The sequence below is a fragment of the Hippopotamus amphibius genome, chromosome 3 (genome assembly GCF_030028045.1).
Source record: "Hippopotamus amphibius kiboko isolate mHipAmp2 chromosome 3, mHipAmp2.hap2, whole genome shotgun sequence".
NCBI classification, from domain to species: domain Eukaryota; kingdom Metazoa; phylum Chordata; class Mammalia; order Artiodactyla; family Hippopotamidae; genus Hippopotamus; species Hippopotamus amphibius.
The window spans coordinates 57,152,573-57,173,092 of record NC_080188.1 but is presented as its reverse complement, the minus strand read 5'-3'; the positions used below and the strand labels follow the sequence as shown (position 1 = coordinate 57,173,092).

General features: G+C 41.8%; 1 protein-coding gene across 10 annotated transcripts in view; it reads right to left on the bottom strand.

Annotated features, from left to right (window-relative positions):
- The window catches only part of AFF1 (ALF transcription elongation factor 1), a 188,245-nt gene that overhangs the window by 18,532 nt on the left and 149,193 nt on the right, over positions 1 to 20,520 (bottom strand). For all 10 annotated transcript variants that reach the window (XM_057725861.1, XM_057725856.1, XM_057725858.1 and 7 more), the window contains 4 exons: positions 15,513 to 15,567; positions 15,355 to 15,392; positions 13,167 to 13,323; positions 7,016 to 7,966 (listed from right to left, as the gene is read on the bottom strand). In XM_057725861.1, coding sequence (XP_057581844.1) covers positions 7,016 to 7,966; positions 13,167 to 13,323; positions 15,355 to 15,392; positions 15,513 to 15,567 — 1,201 coding nt within the window. The remainder of the gene's footprint in view (positions 1 to 7,015; positions 7,967 to 13,166; positions 13,324 to 15,354; positions 15,393 to 15,512; positions 15,568 to 20,520) is intronic.

Genomic DNA, 20,520 nt, shown 5'->3' with positions numbered 1-20,520 from the left:
AGCACTTGGACACAGCTAGTCCAGAGGGACAAGTGAAATCAGAGACTGTGTGCAAAAAAGAATGTAATCATTTATCTATTGATGAGATGCTAAATGGGTAATATTTTAGATATACCGGATTAAATTATTTTCACTGCTTTTTTTCCCTTTTTCTATTTATAACACGGCTACTAGAAAATTTAAAATTATGTATGTGGGCACATTATATTTCTACTGGACAAAGCTGTTTTACACACTTTTCTAGCGCAAAATGGACCTTGAACTTTCAATGAGCCAATGCAAAGAAAAAATTATTAAATGTACAGGTTAGGTAAGATAAAAACAAATCAGTTGCTCAGAAATATAACCATTCATTACAGAAGACTGGAAAAAAGGCGTCTTGAGGAACTTAATAAGGAGAGAACACGTGATGTGAGCCAGCACATCCCACAGGCACAACTGAAACACGCCAGGAAATGTCACACGGCTGTTTCTCACGTGGCAGGCAGTGCAGGCCAGCAGCACACGCCGGGAGCACAGTTCAGGAGAGGTGAAAAGGCCCTGGCACAGGCCCGGAGAGGCCTGCTGGGGCTTTGCCCAGCATGTAACTCACCCTCCATTCAACAAGTCGTAATGGTAACGCTTGAGAGGTACTCGATATTGGCAGAGAAGAGAGAATAAAACCGGAAATGACTGGTTAAAACAGAACCCTACTACTAACGGGTATCCCCTTATTACTACACCCACTGTGCCCAAGAGGCTCTGCCGCCAATGGCCCCAGTGAATTCCGCTGAGTTTTAGGTTAAAGGCCACAGCTGGCCCAGCAAGCATTACAAGAGGGTGGGAAATTGATCTCTGGGAAAAGTCACAGAATTTGCTAAAATACCAGACAGATAATTAACCTGTATACAAAGTAGTTAGTAATACATACTTTTTTAAATGGAAGGCATTTCCAGGCAGTTAACGACATGCAGGAAAAGTCCCCAAGACAAAGCTACGCATAAATGGTCCACAAGGTTACTTTCTAAAGAAAACACCGAACTCCAGAGGTGGACTGAGAGTTGATTTTTGTTTGTGTATCTTCATGTTCCTTAAAACATGCTAGTTATGACTAGAAACCAAAGTGGCAGGCCTTATAAACCACACATGAAAGTAAGATTCACAATGAGTCAACCCTCAGAAACTGGTTTTCACTCCGGCATGTGCCAATTGGTGACTCAAGAGAACAGCCCAAAACCAAGTATCCCCAAACGTTGACTTCAACGTTAGCTTTCACAACTGTGGTGGCACTTACTGGAATAACACACTTTATACTGACATGCAGCAGCTTAGAAGCTGGTAATATTCTGTCAGCTGGTAGAAAGTAAGCCGTTAAACTGATTAAGCAAAATCCCCTTCTGCTGACTGTGCTTGCTTTGACTGAGTTCATGCCTGTGGGCCGGGGTCTGTGTTTTTGTCCTCGGAACCCTCGTCTGCTGTAGGAAGAGTCCTGGAGGCACTCCGTCAGCTGGCACGGGAGCAGACCTGCACTACGACCCTAAGTGCATGGATTTAGTAAAGGGCCATTAGAGGGGGAGCCATCCGATCCTGGGTGGCAGGAAACACAGACTTAAATTCCAAGACTGGAAAACAGAAGGCAAGGAGTTCTTGAGGTTTTTCTGGGTCAAGAAGCCATTTGGAAGTGGGCTGTGAGTGATGTACTCTCTTCAGGAAGAAAAAGGAGTCTCCTTTGCCCAGTGGCTTATCCACAGATCAATTCCCAATTCAGGGACCACTGTCTAAAGTCTGGGTCTTGGACACTTCCTTTATCCAGAAGGACCATGTCTCAATGGTACCCGCATCTCCAAGAGGAGGAGGCTGCTGGCCAACAACTGCTCCTGACTGCGTTGTTCACTTTTCTTAACCTGTTGGGTCAGGCAGCCTCAGATTATCTGCCAAATGCTGCTCCACCTACAGAGTGGAGCAAAAGCAAGAATGCAGACCATAAAAGGAAGAGCTGGAACTGTGCTAGGCCCAGCCGGTTTCTGAAGAGGCCTCCAGGGCAGCCTGCTGCCTGCCCCAGCACCTGACTCACCAGCTAGGTATTGCAGGTAATGCGGGGAATGAAGGCAGCTTTTTAGAACACTCATTTGGGGCCAGAGTTTCCAACAGGCAGAAAGAGAGTCTACTCAGAGCTCAGCCATGATGGGGAGAGATGACGGGCAACCGGAAGGGAAACTAAAGGCAGGCGGGCACTGGGGTGGCAGGAGTGGGGACAGCAGAGGGGTTGAGCCAGGGATGATACTGCAACAGCCCGTCAGTACACTGATCATCAACTATGACCTTGGGCCTCACTCCACGAATTTCACCACCATACCCTCCTGCACCGCCACCCCCCAATAGACACTTGTACACACATTTCGCTCCCCCGCCCCTACCAAAAACAAAAAAGGTGTGAAAGAGAGCAAAGATCACTGGGAAAGGTCAGTATATGGAGCTCCAGACCTACTTTTGCTAAGCAGCCAAGTGACATGAGAGCCTTTCTGGATCCCATCTATGAAAGGTGGCGGCTGAACAAGACACGGGATGTCTCGACACTCCAATGCTAAACTCTATCCTCCACTCCCACAGGGAAGCAAAGAAACTTGGTAGCATATGGAGCACAGCAAAAGTGGAGAAGCAGCCTTTGCGGGAAGTTCAGGTACTTTTCTGGGATTTGCCTCTGCAGGAGGTTCAATAAGACGCCGCCACAGCAGACAAGTCCACGCTGACCCCAAGAATGAGGGTGGGGACTTCCTGAGAAGGCAGGTTATGTTCACTGGGGTAAGTACCACAGAAAAGCAAAATGAATGCACTTTTCCCCTCCTTTTTGGTGAGGGAATACGCAGGCACTGACTGGCCCTAAAACAGATCTTCATATGATGCTCTTAGGGTAACTAACAGGCATGAAGAAATTAGATGGAAGTGGCTTTAGGAAATTATAGGGATGACTTTTCAAACCCTTGATTTTGAAAGATAATAACTGGGAATGTTGATCTGGAGAAACAATCCAAGAGAAAACAGTCAGATCCTGGATAGAAGGGAAGGTCTGAATCAACCATTAAGCAATAAAAATGCACATTTTTCCCACTGGATCCCATATCTTCCCTCCCCATTCCTCAAAACACACATAAACCATGGCACTGAAATGTGTTTCCAAAAGTGTCCAAGCGTCTTGGTCAGTAAAGCAATTATTTAGAAAAAAAGAAAAGACCTGAATGAATGCCTCCCAGTTCCGTTATTTGTCTAAACAACTGTTGAGACAGTCTAGCATTTTATTTGAAAGACATCTATAAGGTGACTGAATGAAATGAGGCTGTCTCTGAAAGCGCCTAAAGCAATGCTCAGCTCTATGCATGTTTGGTGTGCTTTTAGAATGCTCTCATTTGCACCGCCCTAACTGCATATTATCTTGTGCTTCTCAACTTCAACTTTTCTTCCAAGTCTGGAAAACATAAAGCTTAGAAATTATATAAAAGAAAATATAAGTTCTATTTTAAATTCTAAACTGCAATCAGGTTGAAGAAATTCTGTAGTTTATGTAATAAGGAACACCATGCCTTTTACCCTCACAATTTTCTCTACTTTTTTTCTCATGAATTGGCTCCAACCCATTCCTTTAAAGTAGAAGGAAAAAAATATATATATACATATAAATATATTTTTTCCTATAGGTGCCCCATTTTAATGGCTTCGTCAGCTATTAACCACCATTAACTTTTTTTTTAGTTAACTAATTAATTTATTTTATTGACTGTGTTGGGTCTTTTTTGCTGTGCGCGGGCTTTCTTTAGTTGCAGTGAGTGGGGGCTACTCTTCGTTGTGGTGCGCGGGCTCCTCATTGCCGTGGCTTTTCTTGTTGTGGAGCACAGGCTCTAGGTGCGTGGGCTTCAGCAGTTGCAGCACATGGGCTCAGTAGTTGTAGCTCACGGGCTCGAAAGCGCAGGCTCAATAGTTGTGGCACATGGGCTTAGTTGCTCCGCGGCATGTGGAATCTTCCTGGAACAGGGATCGAACCCGCGTCCCCTGCATTGGCAGGCGGATTCTCAACCACCGCGCCACCTAGGAAGCCCCCACCATTAACTCTTTATGATTGTCGTCTCACACTTTTAAGTCTAAAATGGCTTCAAGGATCTGTTAACCCTCTGAAAATATTTGTTAGAGTTTGTGTCAAGAGAGGGACGACCCTTTAAATAAATCCCACTAAGGCAAAGGAGCAGCTACATTATTCAACTGCGCTCACTATATTCTCAGGGAGTTTCTTCTAGTGTTCACACTTAACATGAAGAAAATGAACAAGTCTTCACTATCCAAATTTGGGGGGAAGCACCCAAGCTTAAAAGGAGACCTGGGCTGTCCATGGAGCATCCCTGCTCGTCAGAGGGCAGCGGCCAAGGTGCCCTGAGCAAGCAGAGTCAGGGTCCTGACAGGAAAAGGGGAGCCTGCCCCTTGCAGAGAGAACCTGAGGGTATGATGTTCAGTATTAATACCACCTGGAATCCAGCAGGAAGGAAAACCAATGACACACAGTTCTCTGTTGGCTGACATTTATATTTATCTGAAAGGTCCTAAGTAATGTTTCTAATTAGTGACATAATTCAGGCCAGGAATTCCTGGTTGTTTAGATCCATGACATCTAAATGCTTCACACTAGAGAGATTTCTTGGTCCAAAACACTAGCTCTGTACAATCCTGGCCTGGTAATAAGGTTCTGCTCCAGATCCTTAGGCATCAGGATCACCTGAGGAGTGAGAAGATGCCAATGGGAGTGTGGGTGGTAGGAGGTGGCACACATCCTGCCACCAGTACTAAGAGCTCCGCAGGGGAACCACTGGCTCAGACCCTGATTCTGTCAGTCCCACAGCAGAGGGGCAGGCCATTCCCAGAGCCAGATCTCTCCGCTGCTTGCCAGAGTTTCAAAGCAAGCATGCACTTGCCTAAGACGAGGGGGTCATTATTTCTCCATCCTTTGAATAGAAAGATAAATGAGCTGCCCTAGGAAAGCTCAGCCAAGGGCTGGGAACGGCTTTCAGAGGGCACAGTTCATATATTCAACAGAGACAGCTGAGTTTCCCTTTCCGGAGCTGCAAGCAGAGCATCTAGATTTGCACAGGAGGATGAACTTGGCTGACAACTGTTTGGGGAGCCTCCAATTTTCAACATTTCCACTTGGTTACTAAGCACTTTAAAAGCTAATACTTCTCCCCACTCCAGGTGATACAGAAGGTCAGCAGTGGAGACTAGATAGTATTAGTGCAGCTGGGAGATAGGTGATAAAAGCCTTCCCAGGAGGAGGTAAAGGAGTGTATTTTTGCTATTGATACTATGTATGAAGGAGTCAAAAATTAAACACATTCCGAATATATTAAAACTTCTGTGAATTCCACAGCCAGAGCACCAATCATTTTTTACTCACCCTCCTATAAAACAGATAACTAATGAGAACTCTACTCAGTGCTCTGTGGTAACCTAAATGGGAAGGGAATCCAAAGAAGAGGGGATATATGTATAGCTGATTCACTTTGCTGTAGAGTAGAAACTAACACAACACTGTAAAGCAAATATACTCCTATTAAAGTTAATTTTAAAAAAGAAGATGTGATATATAAATATATACTAATAAAACAAAACATACATCATTAAAAAAAAAGTATTTTTGAAGCTTTCTCAGGTATATTAGATGCAGGCACCATTTTCCTAGCCTGGTCCATCACAATTTTCTCCATAACGTTTTACACCTCTTACATTCACACATCACTTTAAAAATTATCAGGCACAAGAATATGCCCTCTTCTGGGCGTACAGCACTGCCAATTAGCACTCGATCTCACTCCATTGGACTCACTGGCTGCAATTATGGTGGCGACACACACCCTCATGTCTCATTCAATGAGGTGCTTGAGAAACCATCACCCTTTACCATTTGGTAAAGTCATGTTATATTTTTAATCTAGTGGAGTAATCAGTCAAATCAGACATGACAGCAACAGTCTTTTTTTTTTTTTTTTTTCATGACAGCAGTCTTCATGATCTTTTTGTCCTTGTTATTCTTAGCTCAACTTCCACAACTGAGTAAGAAGTTGTTTATGTATTTATATGGGGCTAAAGTTTTTATTCCTTCTCAGCGGGAGCTGGCCCTTCTTGTGCCTTTCACTCTGAATTCTGGGTAGGTTGGCTTGGGAATACTGTTGAGGGGAAAACTAATCTTTCACCATCAAGAAGCAGGAAAAAATATATCAAGAGCTCAATAATTCAGAACAAAGGTCAAAAGGAGACTGTTCAACCTAGTGTTATGTCCAAGTAACAAGGGTCTTAAATAATGCAGAGATCATTATTATTATTATTTACTATGTTCATTCCGTAAGTGAAGTTTCCAAATACTATGATAAAGGACAGATTTCAATACTGCACAGCGCATCGTAACAGCCTATGTTACTCCAAACGATGCCCTAACCATCTGGATAAGAGCTCGAAAACTTTTTTTCACAATGCTCTGCTTATTAGAAAAAGTCATTAATGGAGGTCCCAAATTTCAAATCTTTCAAATTAATGAGGTGTTAGGTGGCCATGAGTTAAAATATGGACACAATATCAGTATTAAAAAGATCACACTACAGTGTATAGCACTTCTGTTACTAACTCAGAATTAACATTTCAGTTTACGTAAGGCTTTAATTTCTAGGGCAAAACCTAATGGGCCAGGTGGTAAATACCAATATTATCAGAACAAATAAAGACATTCCCTTAATGCTATATTGTTCAAAAGCAAAATATCCTTTTCAATGACTACCTCATCTTTTTTTCAAACTAGCAAGACTGCTGAAGCAACCTGGCATTTATTAACACTTGTCTGCCGTGAAAGACTAACTCTGGTATAGTCACAAAGGCAACATGGAATCCAAAGATTCCCAGCCTCTTCTAAGACAATCCAAGGTTAAAATCAAGGGCCAAGGAGAGGCCCAAGTGCACAGCACGTTATGTTCCACACTGTAGGGGAAGGTCAGTCCCCCACACTCACCTTTCTCTTTTTGGCCAACTTGCTTGAATTTTCTGAGCCTCCCTTCTCAGAATCTGGCTTCTTCCCTGCCGGTGGCTGTTTGTCTTCCGGTTTCTTGGGGCGGCTGCCCTTCCCAGGAGGCTGGGGTATCCGAGAGAGGAGGTCCAGGGTGATCTTCACCATCAAGCTCTGCGGGGGCGGAGGGTCCCTGAGCGGGGAGAGCAGCTTGGGGTCTCTCAAAGGCACCGGGGGTCTGTCCTTGCGGCGGTCCTCTTGGACGACCACGGCCAGTCGGCAGCCACTAGTCCTGGCGCCGCCGCCGCCGCCGCGGGCCGGGCCCTGGCTCTGGGTCAGGGGGACGAGGGCAAAGGGCTCGGGGCTCCTGTCCTCCGCCGCGTCCTTCGGAGGCGCCTTCGGGGGACCCGGGGGGCCGCTCCGGTGCTTCTTGCGTTCGCTGGGGGTGGGCGCCACCGGCTTGGGCTCGCGGCTCTCTCCGGCACGGGGCCGCCCTTTCGTCTTCACCTTGGGCTTGTCTTTGGAAGGCTGGTCTTTGGAGGCGGGGAGAGGAAGCCCGGGCTCGCTCTCCACCTGCAGGCCGGCGCGCGCGTCCGCAGCCGCGGGCGCGTCCGCAGGCCCCGGGCCGGAGGCCTTGGCGGGCTTCTTGGGTTGTTTGGTCCCCACGGTTTGCCTCTGAGGGGGCTCCTGCTGGGCAGGGGACTTCTGACAGCTCCTCTTGCCCGCGTGGGGGCCTTCGGAAGGGCCCCGGGGGGCTCTGCTGGAGCCTTTGGGGGCAGGCTCTTTGGACTCGGAGCGCTCGAGAGCCGCGGTGGCGCCGTCGCCGCCCTTGCCCTTACTGTCCGGGTGCCGGCCCGGGGGCTCGGCGCCGCCCGGGGCCTCGGCGGGCGCTGCGGGCTGGCTGACTTTGGTCAGCCAGTTGTCCAGCTGCCATTTGTTTGTTGTCGGAGGCTCGGGCTACGAACAAGGAAAAAGAAGATAGCGTTAACTGCCCGATAACGATACTCTTCTTCTAAGTTAGTCACCCCATCCTGCAGGACTGCCCGGGAGATGCAATCACTCCAAACCTAAGAATTCAGGTCCATGGGACCCCCTTCTAATTGCTGCTCAAATTCTATAGCAATTAACTCTTAAAACAATCTTCCAGTGTTTTCACGCTGTAGCAGACGCTAATAATAGGCCATTAGATATTGACCGCTGTAGGCCACTGGCAACTGCTAAGAAATCTGTGTAATAAATATTTTGTTCCACTGGTAATTATCATATAATTTAAAAAGGGTGTTCCTATTTTGGCTTGTAAACTAGTTTCCTGTCAGAAAACGATAGGGAAAAATGAAGAATAAAACGGATCCTTTTATTAAGGATTTTCAGAAGAAGGTCAATGAATAAACGAAGTCTAAGTGATTATGGATGGGTTTCAAGCTTTATCCTTTTTTTTTTTTAATGTACTTGTCAATTGAAAATGACTTTCTTCAAGACTTGATTTCATTTTTCTTATTCACTTAAAAACATTAACACGTGATACAGTGTTCAGTTTATCACAGATATACTGTCTTCTGATTTTCAAATTTTACACCTGGGTAAAAAGAATCACGTGAGGTCGCATGAGCCAGTCATTAGTCCCACTTGAATTCTTTAAAAATCAAACAGGCAGTCTCTTGAAACAGCACCTATTTTTCTAAGAAACACTAGGAAGGCTCCCGAGCACACAATTAAGAGTACTGAGATTATACTGATTATCTGAGCAACTCACTTGGCAAATAACCAGAAGTGCCTGACTTCTGTTATCTTAACAGGGGATATCTTGTTAAAAGCTTTGTTGCTAACTGACTATTGATACATGGCGCCGGCTCCCTCTCTCTCCAACTAGGCTATTAGATCTTACTAAAAGAATGACAAGGACATCTTTATCTCCAAATTCTATTACCTCTAGCATATAGTGGTGCACATATTTATTTGGGCACTCTTATGGGTATATGACTGTACCTATAAATTTTATGCTATTTGGGAAAATACTTGTGTCTTAATAAAGTAATGATTACCTTTTTTTTTAAGGGCAGTATGTCACTGGCATGCTTCATGCTTTTCTTAAGATTCATTCTGACAGGTGGTTTGTATAAACGACTAAATCATTTCCACAACACAAGAAGGTAATTGAAAGATATCTCACATGGGATTTAACTGATTAGATTATAGATAAGGAGCTCACTCCAGTAAGTGGATGATGTTTTATGGGGAAGATTGCTAACAATTTTCCCAAGTGGAATATCCCAAACAATTCAACTCTATAAAAAACACGCAAATGTAATATGTTTAAGATATGTGCATATAGTGGAAAGGATTCAGGGCCAGGAAAAGGTTAGGTAATAAAATGATCAGATAGATAGTTTGGGCTTAGTGTGACTATAACAAAAGAGACTAAGAGGAACTCAAAGGAACTAGGAGGATCATACTTTGGCCAGAAAGAGGGCAACAGAATTGTGGGGTTCTTTTTCCCCTAAGACAACATATCTTCTTGGTAGCTCCCTCCACTTACATCAACTCTATCTCCATGCTCCCATTTGAATTTCAGAGCAGGGAGGGAGGGAAGAAGGAAACTAACACAGTCCTACATAATCTAAAACTGCATGCAATATTCTAACAAGACAGGATGGTTGTTTAGGGTAGAGAAAAGATTAGCACACAATGCCTACTTAGACATTATTTCTTGCGAAGATTTGAGGGTGTGGTAGTTCTAATGGTTAAATGATTGGGAACAAGGCATGAAGATATATCACTTATATGGGAGGTTGGGATGGACATATTACGTATAAAATAGGTAACTAATGAGAACCTACTGTATAGCACAGGGAACTCTAGGTCAGTGCTCTTTGGTGACCTAAATGGGAAGGAAATCCAAGAAAGAGGGGATATATGTATACCTATGGCTGATTCACTTTCCTGTACAGTAGAAAGTAACACAACAGTGTAAAGCAACTATACCCCAAAAAAATTTTAAGAAAAGAAAAAAAAAAGAGAGAGAGAGAAAGAAAGACAGATATATCACTCATCAATCACCTCAGGAACCAAATCCTTCAAAGCCTTTCTCGGGAAAGGTATAGGGATCTTTCACCAGGGCTACGCTGACAACTGCACTGCAGTCACTGACATGCTTGCTCTATAGAAGGGCACTTATACATTAACCAAAAGGGAAGGTCATGTCTATAAATAATATCTGCTTCCCCCCACCCCCACCCCAAAACAGGGCAGTTTTAAGATACATTTAGTACTCCCTCAAGGAATGTCCTGGTTACAGAAATAAAACACATCTTCTTCCACTGCCGTACTGAAAACGTCCAGAAGGGAGGCCTATGGCCCAATTGCAGGGTAAAACTGAGTTGGTGTGCCCAGACAAGGGGAAAGGGTAGGGGTGATCCTTTTTGTATGCCTACTACAAAGATGTAAAATGGACAGAATTCCTTTAAGGTTAGGTATTATTTGGGTGCTGGGATGGGGGAAAGTTTTACATAAGGGATTGATTAAAAATGGATTTTAAGATGAATTTTAAGAGTGTAAGTGCTGGATAGGATCAAGGTTTGGACTTCCATTTCTTCCTCAGCCTTTCCTCAGACCTCACATGCAGCCTCTCAGTGCTGGATCAACCCAAACACGGCACAGAGGAGGAGCAAAGCATTTTAATGAATGTCTGACTGTATGTCTCTCCTCCTAACTTCTCAGACTGGCAAAAGTTCATGTATTTTAGAATGAATTATGATTTTGAAATAAAAGTTTTGAGCTATGCACAACATATATCTACTTTTTTTTTGTAAAACAGCATAGTTCTTGTGAGGGAGTACAACTCCAAAACTTAAGAGAGGGAAAAAAAAAAGACAGAGAGAAGTACCACGGTGTAGTAAGAAAGAAAAAAAAATGGCTTCAGAGTTAAATGGCTATGAGTTTCAAACTTAGTGCTGCTACTTCCTTACAGGTGAAAAGAAAGCTCCCGACCTTGTAGGGTTGATGGTTACATCACATAAATTATGAAGAAAGTGCCAAGTGCTTAGTAGATAATCAACCACAGTTGTTTACCACCAAAGAACTGGACCATGAAAAGATTAGAAAACTAAGCAGATCCCTGAATAACTGAGAATAGAACTGTTTTTCCCTGAACTTTACTTAAGCAGTGAAAGGGTGATACATCCCATATACTCTGAAAAGCTGAGATTTACATGCTGACTCACTATAAGCAGAGACTGAAAGTCGCTTTTCCCCAAGTTCACTACCAGCCCATTGGTACACATATAACATTTCAGATCTCAAAAGATCACTGGACAACTTCGTCAAATGAATTTAAAACGGAGACTTAAGGAGCAAATTTCTCAGCACTAAAACTACAATAAAGAAAAGGCAGAGAAAGTTAAAACTAGTAACTGTGACCTATTATGAAATTCACGTATCGCTCAACTAACACAGATTTACAATAATGAAGGTGTTTAAGCTTAAAAGGAAAGAAAGGTTGTTAAATAACTTCGGGAAAAATTAAAGGTTTAAAATCTAGACAAAGACAAAATTATATCTGAGGAAGCCAAGCCTTGGTACATGACCAAAAAAAACCATACTTAAGTCTAGATTTGCACATGAACACAAATGGACAAATATGAGCCTATTTAGGAAAGTGATTTTAAAAAGTAAAGTAGGATGGGAACATCATTTTTCACCTAAGAGTCTCTAAATCTATTCTATTCAATAGTCTCGTCAGCAACAAGATATAACTGCTTCATTAAAACAAACACCAGATTAAATTTTTCTTTAAAATACAATTATTCAGCCAAACCTATGCCATTTTCATTTTATTTGAACTGAATTTTATGATTTAATTGGATTTTCTTGCATATATCAGTAACCAAACAAGCATGCAGATTTTTCTTAGTGAATAAGGTGAGACACAAAGCAATTTCTAGGTAGAGCATATTCAGTACCTTTTTCCCTGGGGCACAGAAAAATTACTTCAACAGCAATTAGTATCTCAGGAGAAAACAGTGAGCCCCCAGAAACACACAGAGTAGCTTCTAAAATCTGAAAGGCACTTCAAGTGCAGCTAATGCTGATCTAAGTTTATTCATTCCAAAAAATATTTATTGCGCACTTACTCTGTGCCAGACATAAACTCGTGGCTAACAACAACAACAACAAAATGATACTGTTATTTCCTCATCCTTCCTTGCCCTCAGACATGGCTCTTCAGTCTCACTAGATCATCTCCAGATGTATTTGGTTAATGCTCTAGTGCAGTAGCCTTGCTTTTGAAACAAATACTGAAAACTTTAATGCTTCCTCTGTCAAAAAATCTCATTTTGGGGATTCCTACTTGAAATACACAGAATAGTTTCCTCTATACAAGCTGGTCTAGTTCACTAAAAATGTCTTCCCCAGCAAACATTTTACACTGCTACTCCAAGTTCTGAAGACATTTGGCAACCTTGTTAGCTGTTACTACATTTCTTGTGTTCAGCAATCCAGTAAATAGCATAAATCCTCCAGATAGATTTAGTGCTTTAGATTTTCAGTCTCATCTGTTTATCTTACAATATCTCCCAAGGGTGGGTGACAGGCAAACACTACCCCTATTTTACATGGGACAGAGGGATCAAGAGGCACGGCCCTGGCAAAATTACTCCGCCATCAATTTAATGCAGGGCTTTCAGTGATTCAAAAATAGAACCCTTGATGGCTTATTTCTAGTTCGCGTTCCTGCCCTTTGCTAAATCAGGCTGTCTCCTTTTAATTCGTGCATTCCTAAAATTTCAAAAAGTTTTCTCACTAATATGAAAATAGCAGCTTACTGAAAACGAGTTTTTTGGTTTTCTTTTCTTTTTTTTTTTCTCGAAAGAAGGGAAAAGAAAATGGGGTGTACACATTCTTTACGAGTTGCTCTTCAAAACAGCTCTGGCAGCAACCGGGAAGAACCTATCATTTTCAACAGGAGAGAGAAGACATCTCCCCCAAAGTTCCACCGTCAAACGCCTGGTAAGAAACAAGTTGAAACACAAACAGCCAGCAGCGCGCGCGCGGCGGCGGGAAAGCGCTGCCCCCGGGCCGGGCCGGGCCGGAGCCGCTCAGGCAGCGCCGGCCACGGGGGGTCGACCGCGCCCCCAGACGGCCCGGAGCGACCCGGTACCTCGGGAGCCGGGGCTTCTCGGGGCTCGTTCTCCTCGCTGTCAGTGGAGCTGCTCTCGCTCTCGGAGTCCGAGGAGCTGTCAGAGTCGCTGGTGCTCTCCGACTCGGCGCTGCTGGAATGTGCTGAGGCCGCGGCCGCCGGCAGCGCCTGCGGAGCGCTGCGGAGCAAGCGACAGAGTCAGAGACCCACGCGACGCGGATTCCTGCCCTCCTCGCTCACGTCCCTCTTCGCCCGTTTTTCTGCTACCCCAAAGAAAGGGCCGCAGGAGCATCTAGCAGTGCTAAATGACCGCGGCACCCAGCTGAGAGCAAGGCCCATGGTGCCTCAAAAATCGGTGAAATCCCCCAGGTAACTGCGTAAGAGACGCCTGGGGAATTCTCCTGAAGAACCTGCCGAGCCACGTAAATAAGCGAGATGCGGGGTGCTTCAAATCAGGCGTCGACAAACCCGGCCTCAGCGGGCTGCCTGCTTTTCTAAGTAAAGTTGTATTGGAACACAGTCACACCCGCTATTCTATATATTGTCTGCGTCTGCTTCTATACTACAAAAGCAGCGGCGAAGAGTTGCAGCACAGACTTTATGGCCCACAAAGCCTAAAACCTTGACCTTCTGTCCCTTTAACCTGGCTGACGCCTGCAATATAAAACCCAAAGGAGTTAGTTTATAAAAGAACAGCCAATCCATTAAAGTCTTCCTCTGTTCTCGATATCAGAACCAACTGTAGAGTAGCCGGAGACTGCTGAATACAAATGGGGTTCCTTTGGAAAGTGACCCCACAAGCAATCCGCTCGTATTTCTTGGAAAGAATGATAAAATGGGCCATTCTTTATGAGTGGCTTAGGATCCCTCCCAAATTATCAGCCGAAGTAGAGAATAACTACCAAGTTTTCAGGATAGCGCACTAACTCCAGGCCTGTGAGAAGACACACAGTGATCACACTGCTGAACACATACAGAATTTGAAAGTATCTTAAAACCTTGCCCTCGATGGAATTAGCCACAGCAGTAAATCAATAACTATAACTGTGAAAGCCTCCACATCTACCCAAAACATTTTCAAGACAGTACAGTTAGTAACTATATTAGAATAACAAAAATTTATTAGATAATAATAAAATCACTAGTTGAGACAATTTGAAAACAAAAACTATACAAAAACAATTTTCTCATGTCAAATTTGTGATAGCTGAAGGGCTTAAGCCAGTGATGGTTAGAAAGAGAAAAAATACTTCCAATACTATCCCTTCCTCTATCCCCCAACTTGTTTTTTTCCTTTCTTCCCCCTCCACTGTTAAGTTAGGTTACTTTGTCATATTTTCTAAGTCATTACAAGCCATCAGAAATTACTGAACAAAATGGGATATAAATAAGCAGAGGTTATGAATCCTTAACACCGCACATAATTACATGATCTTCCTCCACATTAACTATAACCTCAGCTGTATGAGAGCAAGGTTTTTAGTGCTGAGCTTGTCTCAAAATGGATGACCACATCTCAAGGGAGTAAATCAGCTATAGGCTAATTTAACTCTTTGTCCGTGGAGGACAAGTATTGGCATATTAAATCATTAAATTCAGTACCAGAGGAAATGGTAAATAAAGGTAGTTCGGATAGTTTCCTTTTCCAAAAACGAAAACATTACATTTTCGAAAATGTGGCTAAGCTGTTTGCAAAGTGGAAACAGTGCCATTTTCCATCATACCAAAATGTACTGCAGGTCATCTTTTAAAGCAACTGAAACAATTAGAAAATTCATATAACTATGAAGACAGGCACTATGGAAAACAATTTCTAGAAATAATTCAGCTTCAAGTTTTGAAAACAGAGCAAATCTGTCACTTTCATAAAAACACTGGGCTCTTCAGTTATAACTTTTCAAATACTGGTTACATAATACTGATGAAAGTGATCTAAGCTTATTTTAAACACTCAAATTTTAAATATACAAACCTAACTAAAGATCAGGTGAATGCAGGGACTTTTTCTGTTTTACAGAGTTAACAACCTCTCTAGGGCTGATTTAAGTTTCCAAAATATTAAACAGGTACTTTCTTTTGACTGTGATCTTCCATCTCTTTCTCCCATGAAGAAGCTATAAAAGCACTAACTAAATAAGGCTGTAATTTCTACACTGGATAGAAAAAAGCAAACATTTTGTATAGATGGAGAGAAACCCAAACACAGTACCTTGGTGGTGCAGATGCGGAAGGAGGCTTCTCTGGAGTCTAGGCATTCACAATAAGAAGAATGGCCGGGGGAAAAAAAGCAAAAAACAGGTTAGGATAAGTGGCTCAGAAATGTTAGAGTAAGTGAATTCCTGGTTCTGTGGGGTGTACAGAACTTACTTGACCGCTGTCACTGTCCTCACTGTCACTGAGCTGAAGGTCATCTTTGAGCATGCTGGAACAGACAGGGACAGAGACATTGTAGAATTTAAAATAATGTCTAATAACTTCTTTTAGCATATAAACAGTACATATGCTTAATGAAACAAAAGAGGGGTGGGACAAGTGTAACTTTTATTTATTCATCAAATGCTTTATTTTCCTCGAAATGTTAAGTTTTACAATTTTAACACAGAAACTAGTTCAGTCCAACCTCCTTATCATTTCAAAACTGAATCTTTCACACATTCTAAGCATTAAAAGCAGAACTACAAGTTCTACAAGGGATTTGTTGCCAGCCCTGAGACTAAAGTTCCAAGATCCACACAAACAAAACAAACAACAACAAAAATAAAAATTTTAAAACTACAATATGCTCAAATCATTTTATTCTATGGTCTCTAACAGTTAGAATAAATGATTAAACATTAATGAGTTAATACTGGATGAATGAATATCTGTAACATACTTAGAACAGTGCCAGGCTCTCATAAAGTGCTATATATGAACTAAATAAATACATAAAAAATACAACTGTCACCATACGGTGCAGTTATGTTACATTTTTGTCCAAAGACATTATTATTTTTTTAATTAATTTATTTAGTGATTTTATTTCTTTATTTATTAGCTGTGTTGGGTCTTCATTGCTGCTCACAGGCTTTCTCTAGCTGTGGTGAGCAGGGGCTACTCTTTGTTGCAGTGCGCTGGCTTCTCTTGTTGCAGAGCACGGGCTCTAGGCATGCGGGCTTCAGTAGTTGTGGCCCATGGGCTCAACGGTTGTGGCTCACGGGCTCTAGAGCACAGGTTCAGTAGTTGTGGCACACGGGCTTAGTTGCTCTGCGACATGTGGGATCTTCCCAGACCAGGGATCGAACCCGTGTCCTCTGCACTGGCAGGCGGATTATTAACCACTGTGCCACCAGGGAAGTCCCAAAGACATTATCAATATTGAACTCTTTCGCACACACAAATATCTTCTTCTGTGTGTTTGAACACTTATCCGTGGAAAGAGCAGTAATACAAATACTGTTGTCTAAAAAATATGTTGAACCTTACTGCTGTCATTCAGGTAAAAATAAAAACTCAGTTCACCAAACACGTGGACACCAAGTAGGGAAAGTGGGGAGGACTGGGGGGGGAATGAATTGGGAGATTGGGATACCAAATTGTACACTCTAAACATATACAGCTTATTGTATGTTAACTGTATGTCAATAAAAGTTCTTAAAAAAAAAAACTCAGTTCATGTCCTCAAAGTTATTTTAATAGTTATCTCTAGGCATTCAAGTTTATGATGAACCTAAATATTAAAAGCAAACATCTTCCAATCTGTACGTGGTTACTCAAATCTTAGCCCCTTCCCTACCCCCTCCTCTTTACCTTCTTCCATGGAGATACACAACATCAAAGGAATGAATTGGTAATTACTCCCTCCCAGTTCCCTCAAAATTTATAAGCATGACTACCTGAGGAAATGTTACAGGTGAAATTGTAAAAAAAAAAAAAAAAAAAAAAAAAAAAAAATTCTGCTTGAGTATTATTGATGTTCGAAAAAGCAAATTATAAGTTACAATCCTTCAGTATTTCTAAAAATACCTCTTCAATAGTCTGACCAACAATTTTTACTGCAAACTCACTACCTGCCACTGAAGTAAGCAGGCATTATTATTTTGGGGATCCATGGTAAAAATCACTGTATTTCCTAATGAAAATAAATGATAAAACTTGGCTCTTTCAAAATGACCGCCTACATGCAATGTTGTAATTCTGCCAAGGACTTATTTTCACCAACAAATGCACTAAAAACATCTTGTGATGAATTTCTTTTAAAAAATAAAAACTGTTAGCTACTTATAAATGTAGATCTTGCTCAATACTTATCTAGTGGAAGCTAAACTCCTGTTTTAGCAAGGCTAGAAGATACAGCCTTCAGATGTATGACTTGGTAGCAGCAATCAATGGTGTACACGAAGAAGTCACTCAACAGGTTTACTGCTAAAAATAGCTTGGCTGGGACACACACAAGCAAAAAGATAAAAAGACATAGCTTTGGAATAAATGCTAGGTATAATACAATCAGAAAAAAAAAATCTGGCAAAGTATATTCAATATTAACCACCAACAACAAAACCACAGTAAATGGACCTCTTCATTTCTTAGTCATTGGGTTTGTTTTGTATAAAGCTGATTTGCCTTAATTTCCTGAAACATCAGTGATCATGTAATCCAACCACGCTTCCTGTTGCAAGCAGAGGACTAACTAAATACCTTGTAAGTTGTCTGCTTAGCTACTGAATGCCTAGCTCTTCCATGAATATACTCTCCTCAAGTCAAAAAGTATGAGACATATTCAGTAAGTCAAAAGTATATTATTTGTGGCACAGCAAGGGGTTTTAGCAACTGATCATCAGGTTACATATTTCCCAACAATATAGATCCTTTAAAAAAAAATCATAATGGCATTCATGATTAATGTTCTATATTAACAAAACTTGGTTATGTTTTTTAAGTAACCTTTTTTCTTTTAGAAATACAATATTATGTTTGTTATCAAAAACTGTAGAAAATATCTTTCTTTTGTTCTGTTCTGACTTTTGGCTCTACTTGCTCTTAGGGACTAAAGGGACCATAAAAATGCTGTCCCAGATCCTTTTCTTGTTCAGAGCATTAGGTAGATAGATGATAACAAAATAGGCCTGCAGGTAGAAAACTTATTCAGGACCTAAAGAGTTGAGGGACACTGATCTCTGAAGGAAGACTGCTAAAGATATCTCCAAAGAAGCATTCACAAAAACAAAATAAAACAAAAACAAAACAACAGGGTCAAACAAAACCTATCACTTATGTAGGATGTACTAGGGATTTACACATGGTATTTCATTTAATCGAAATTCATGGGTGTAATTCATTTGACACAAGAATCAGCAGACATAGTGTACTGTGTCTTCCAACCCAGCCAACAGTAGCCACAGACTCTCCCAGAAACCAAGGTTTATTCTATCACCAGAGATGGGTAGCTCAACATAAATCAGCAGTGAGGCAAAGAGATATTTTCTAAAGTTTTTGGTAACAAACATATATTTTATCTCTAATAAGAAAAGAGGCTACTTAAAAAACATAACCAAGTTTTGTTAACACAGAAAATTAATCATGAATGCCTTTACGATTCTTTTTAAAAAGGATCTATATAGTTGGGAAATATGTAACCTGATGACAGGTAAAGGTTTTATGTTTAAAGGGATGGACTGCTAAAACCCCCTACTGTGCCACAAATAATTACACTTGAGGCCACGCATATCACTAAATTACTACACTATACTTCATATATTAATATTCTATATGTAATTGACTGGTCCTTGAATGTCTAGATGACAAATTACAGCATATCTGGGTGAGCACCTCTGCACCCACTAAAAGAGAAGCGAATCTCTTAGATCTAGTCTCAATTATACAAACAATATCTTGATCAAAACAACATAAGACCCAAGGGACACACTCAACTGTAAGCTTTTCTGAGGCAGGATCAAGTCATTTTTGCCTTCATATTTTCTTCATCTAGAACTTGGCAGGTACCCTAAGAAGCTGGCTGAATGAACAGCCTCCCTTTTGCTGAATACGGAACAGTACCACCACACAGCTGTGCCCTTTATGTGATCTGAACTTGACAGGCATTGCTTTTACTCTAACTCCATGGGCTGGCTCTGATCATTCCCTCACATTCTAAGGCTGAGGAAACAGCTCAGAACAGCCACCTAACTTGCCTAAGAACATGAGACTGGTATATGTTGGAGCCTGCATGCAAAAGCCATTTCATCAGATATCATCCCCGCACTGTGGCCAATATAGGACAGTGGTTAGAAAACCTGAGGGAATGAAATCTAAGTTCCAGAACCCACTGAGAGAAAGACTCTGGTTTAAAAGAAAACAGGAACTATACTGCTGGAGTAAAATGAATACACTACTTTTCCCCTATGAAAATAAATGAACTTTAAACCTTATATACTGTTTAAACTGGGTAAATAACTAATTTCATTTCCAAACTCCAAGCAAACGAGTTATTTCAAAGCATATGGCACCATATGGCCTAGCTTGGCACTGTTCAAAAAAAGACAAATGCTCCGGTGAAGAAACTCTTTGAACTACCACGTAGGTTTAACCACATTTTACATTATTGGTTAGGTAAACTTCTTACTTAAAGGTAACAAACAATTCTCAAACCCCTTTGTACAAATGCATTCTTCAGACAGCTGTTCTGCAAAGCTGAAAGAGCCACATACAGGTTACAGCAGGCACGCTTCAGCGACTCAGAGCTCAACTGTTACTGTGTGAGGACACACCAGACAAGCCTTTATTCCTTTTCCATCACTTAGTACTGGGCTTACCCAAAGCTCCAACTGCCAATATTCTGTAACATCTCAATTCAGAACCCCAAAACTATTTCAATACACTGATTTCTTGGCTTAACATTTCCTATGATCAGGCCATACCTTTTACTTAGAAAAGAGCGAGTGAAGGCAAGCCCACAGTAGTTATTTGCAATTAATAAGTCACAACCCTGGTATTAGATGTGCTCAAAATGGCAAACAAAGTGATACGTACTTTTCAGAAACCACTAATGAGCATGTGAGAACGTGCTTTGATTCCTTTTTTTGACACAGGGCAGAAATGAGGACTGCACATACTTTTGTAGGAGCTGATGGGAGGTGACAAGTTAAGAAGAGGGCTCTGCATATAATAAATTTTTAAAAATGAAATAGCAGACCTTAAGCCACTGTGACACAATATACAAGGGGGACTCTCCAAATGGTGACAGCAGTTGGCAGAATACAAATTCATGGAGGGACTGTCCACAGGAGATGGTGGACTAAGAGGGCATAGGGAAAAGTGACTCGGTACATGATTCACTATAATAAGTGACCTAATGGTTGATAAGGCAAAAATTGCAGCCAGAGGTGTAAAAGATTAT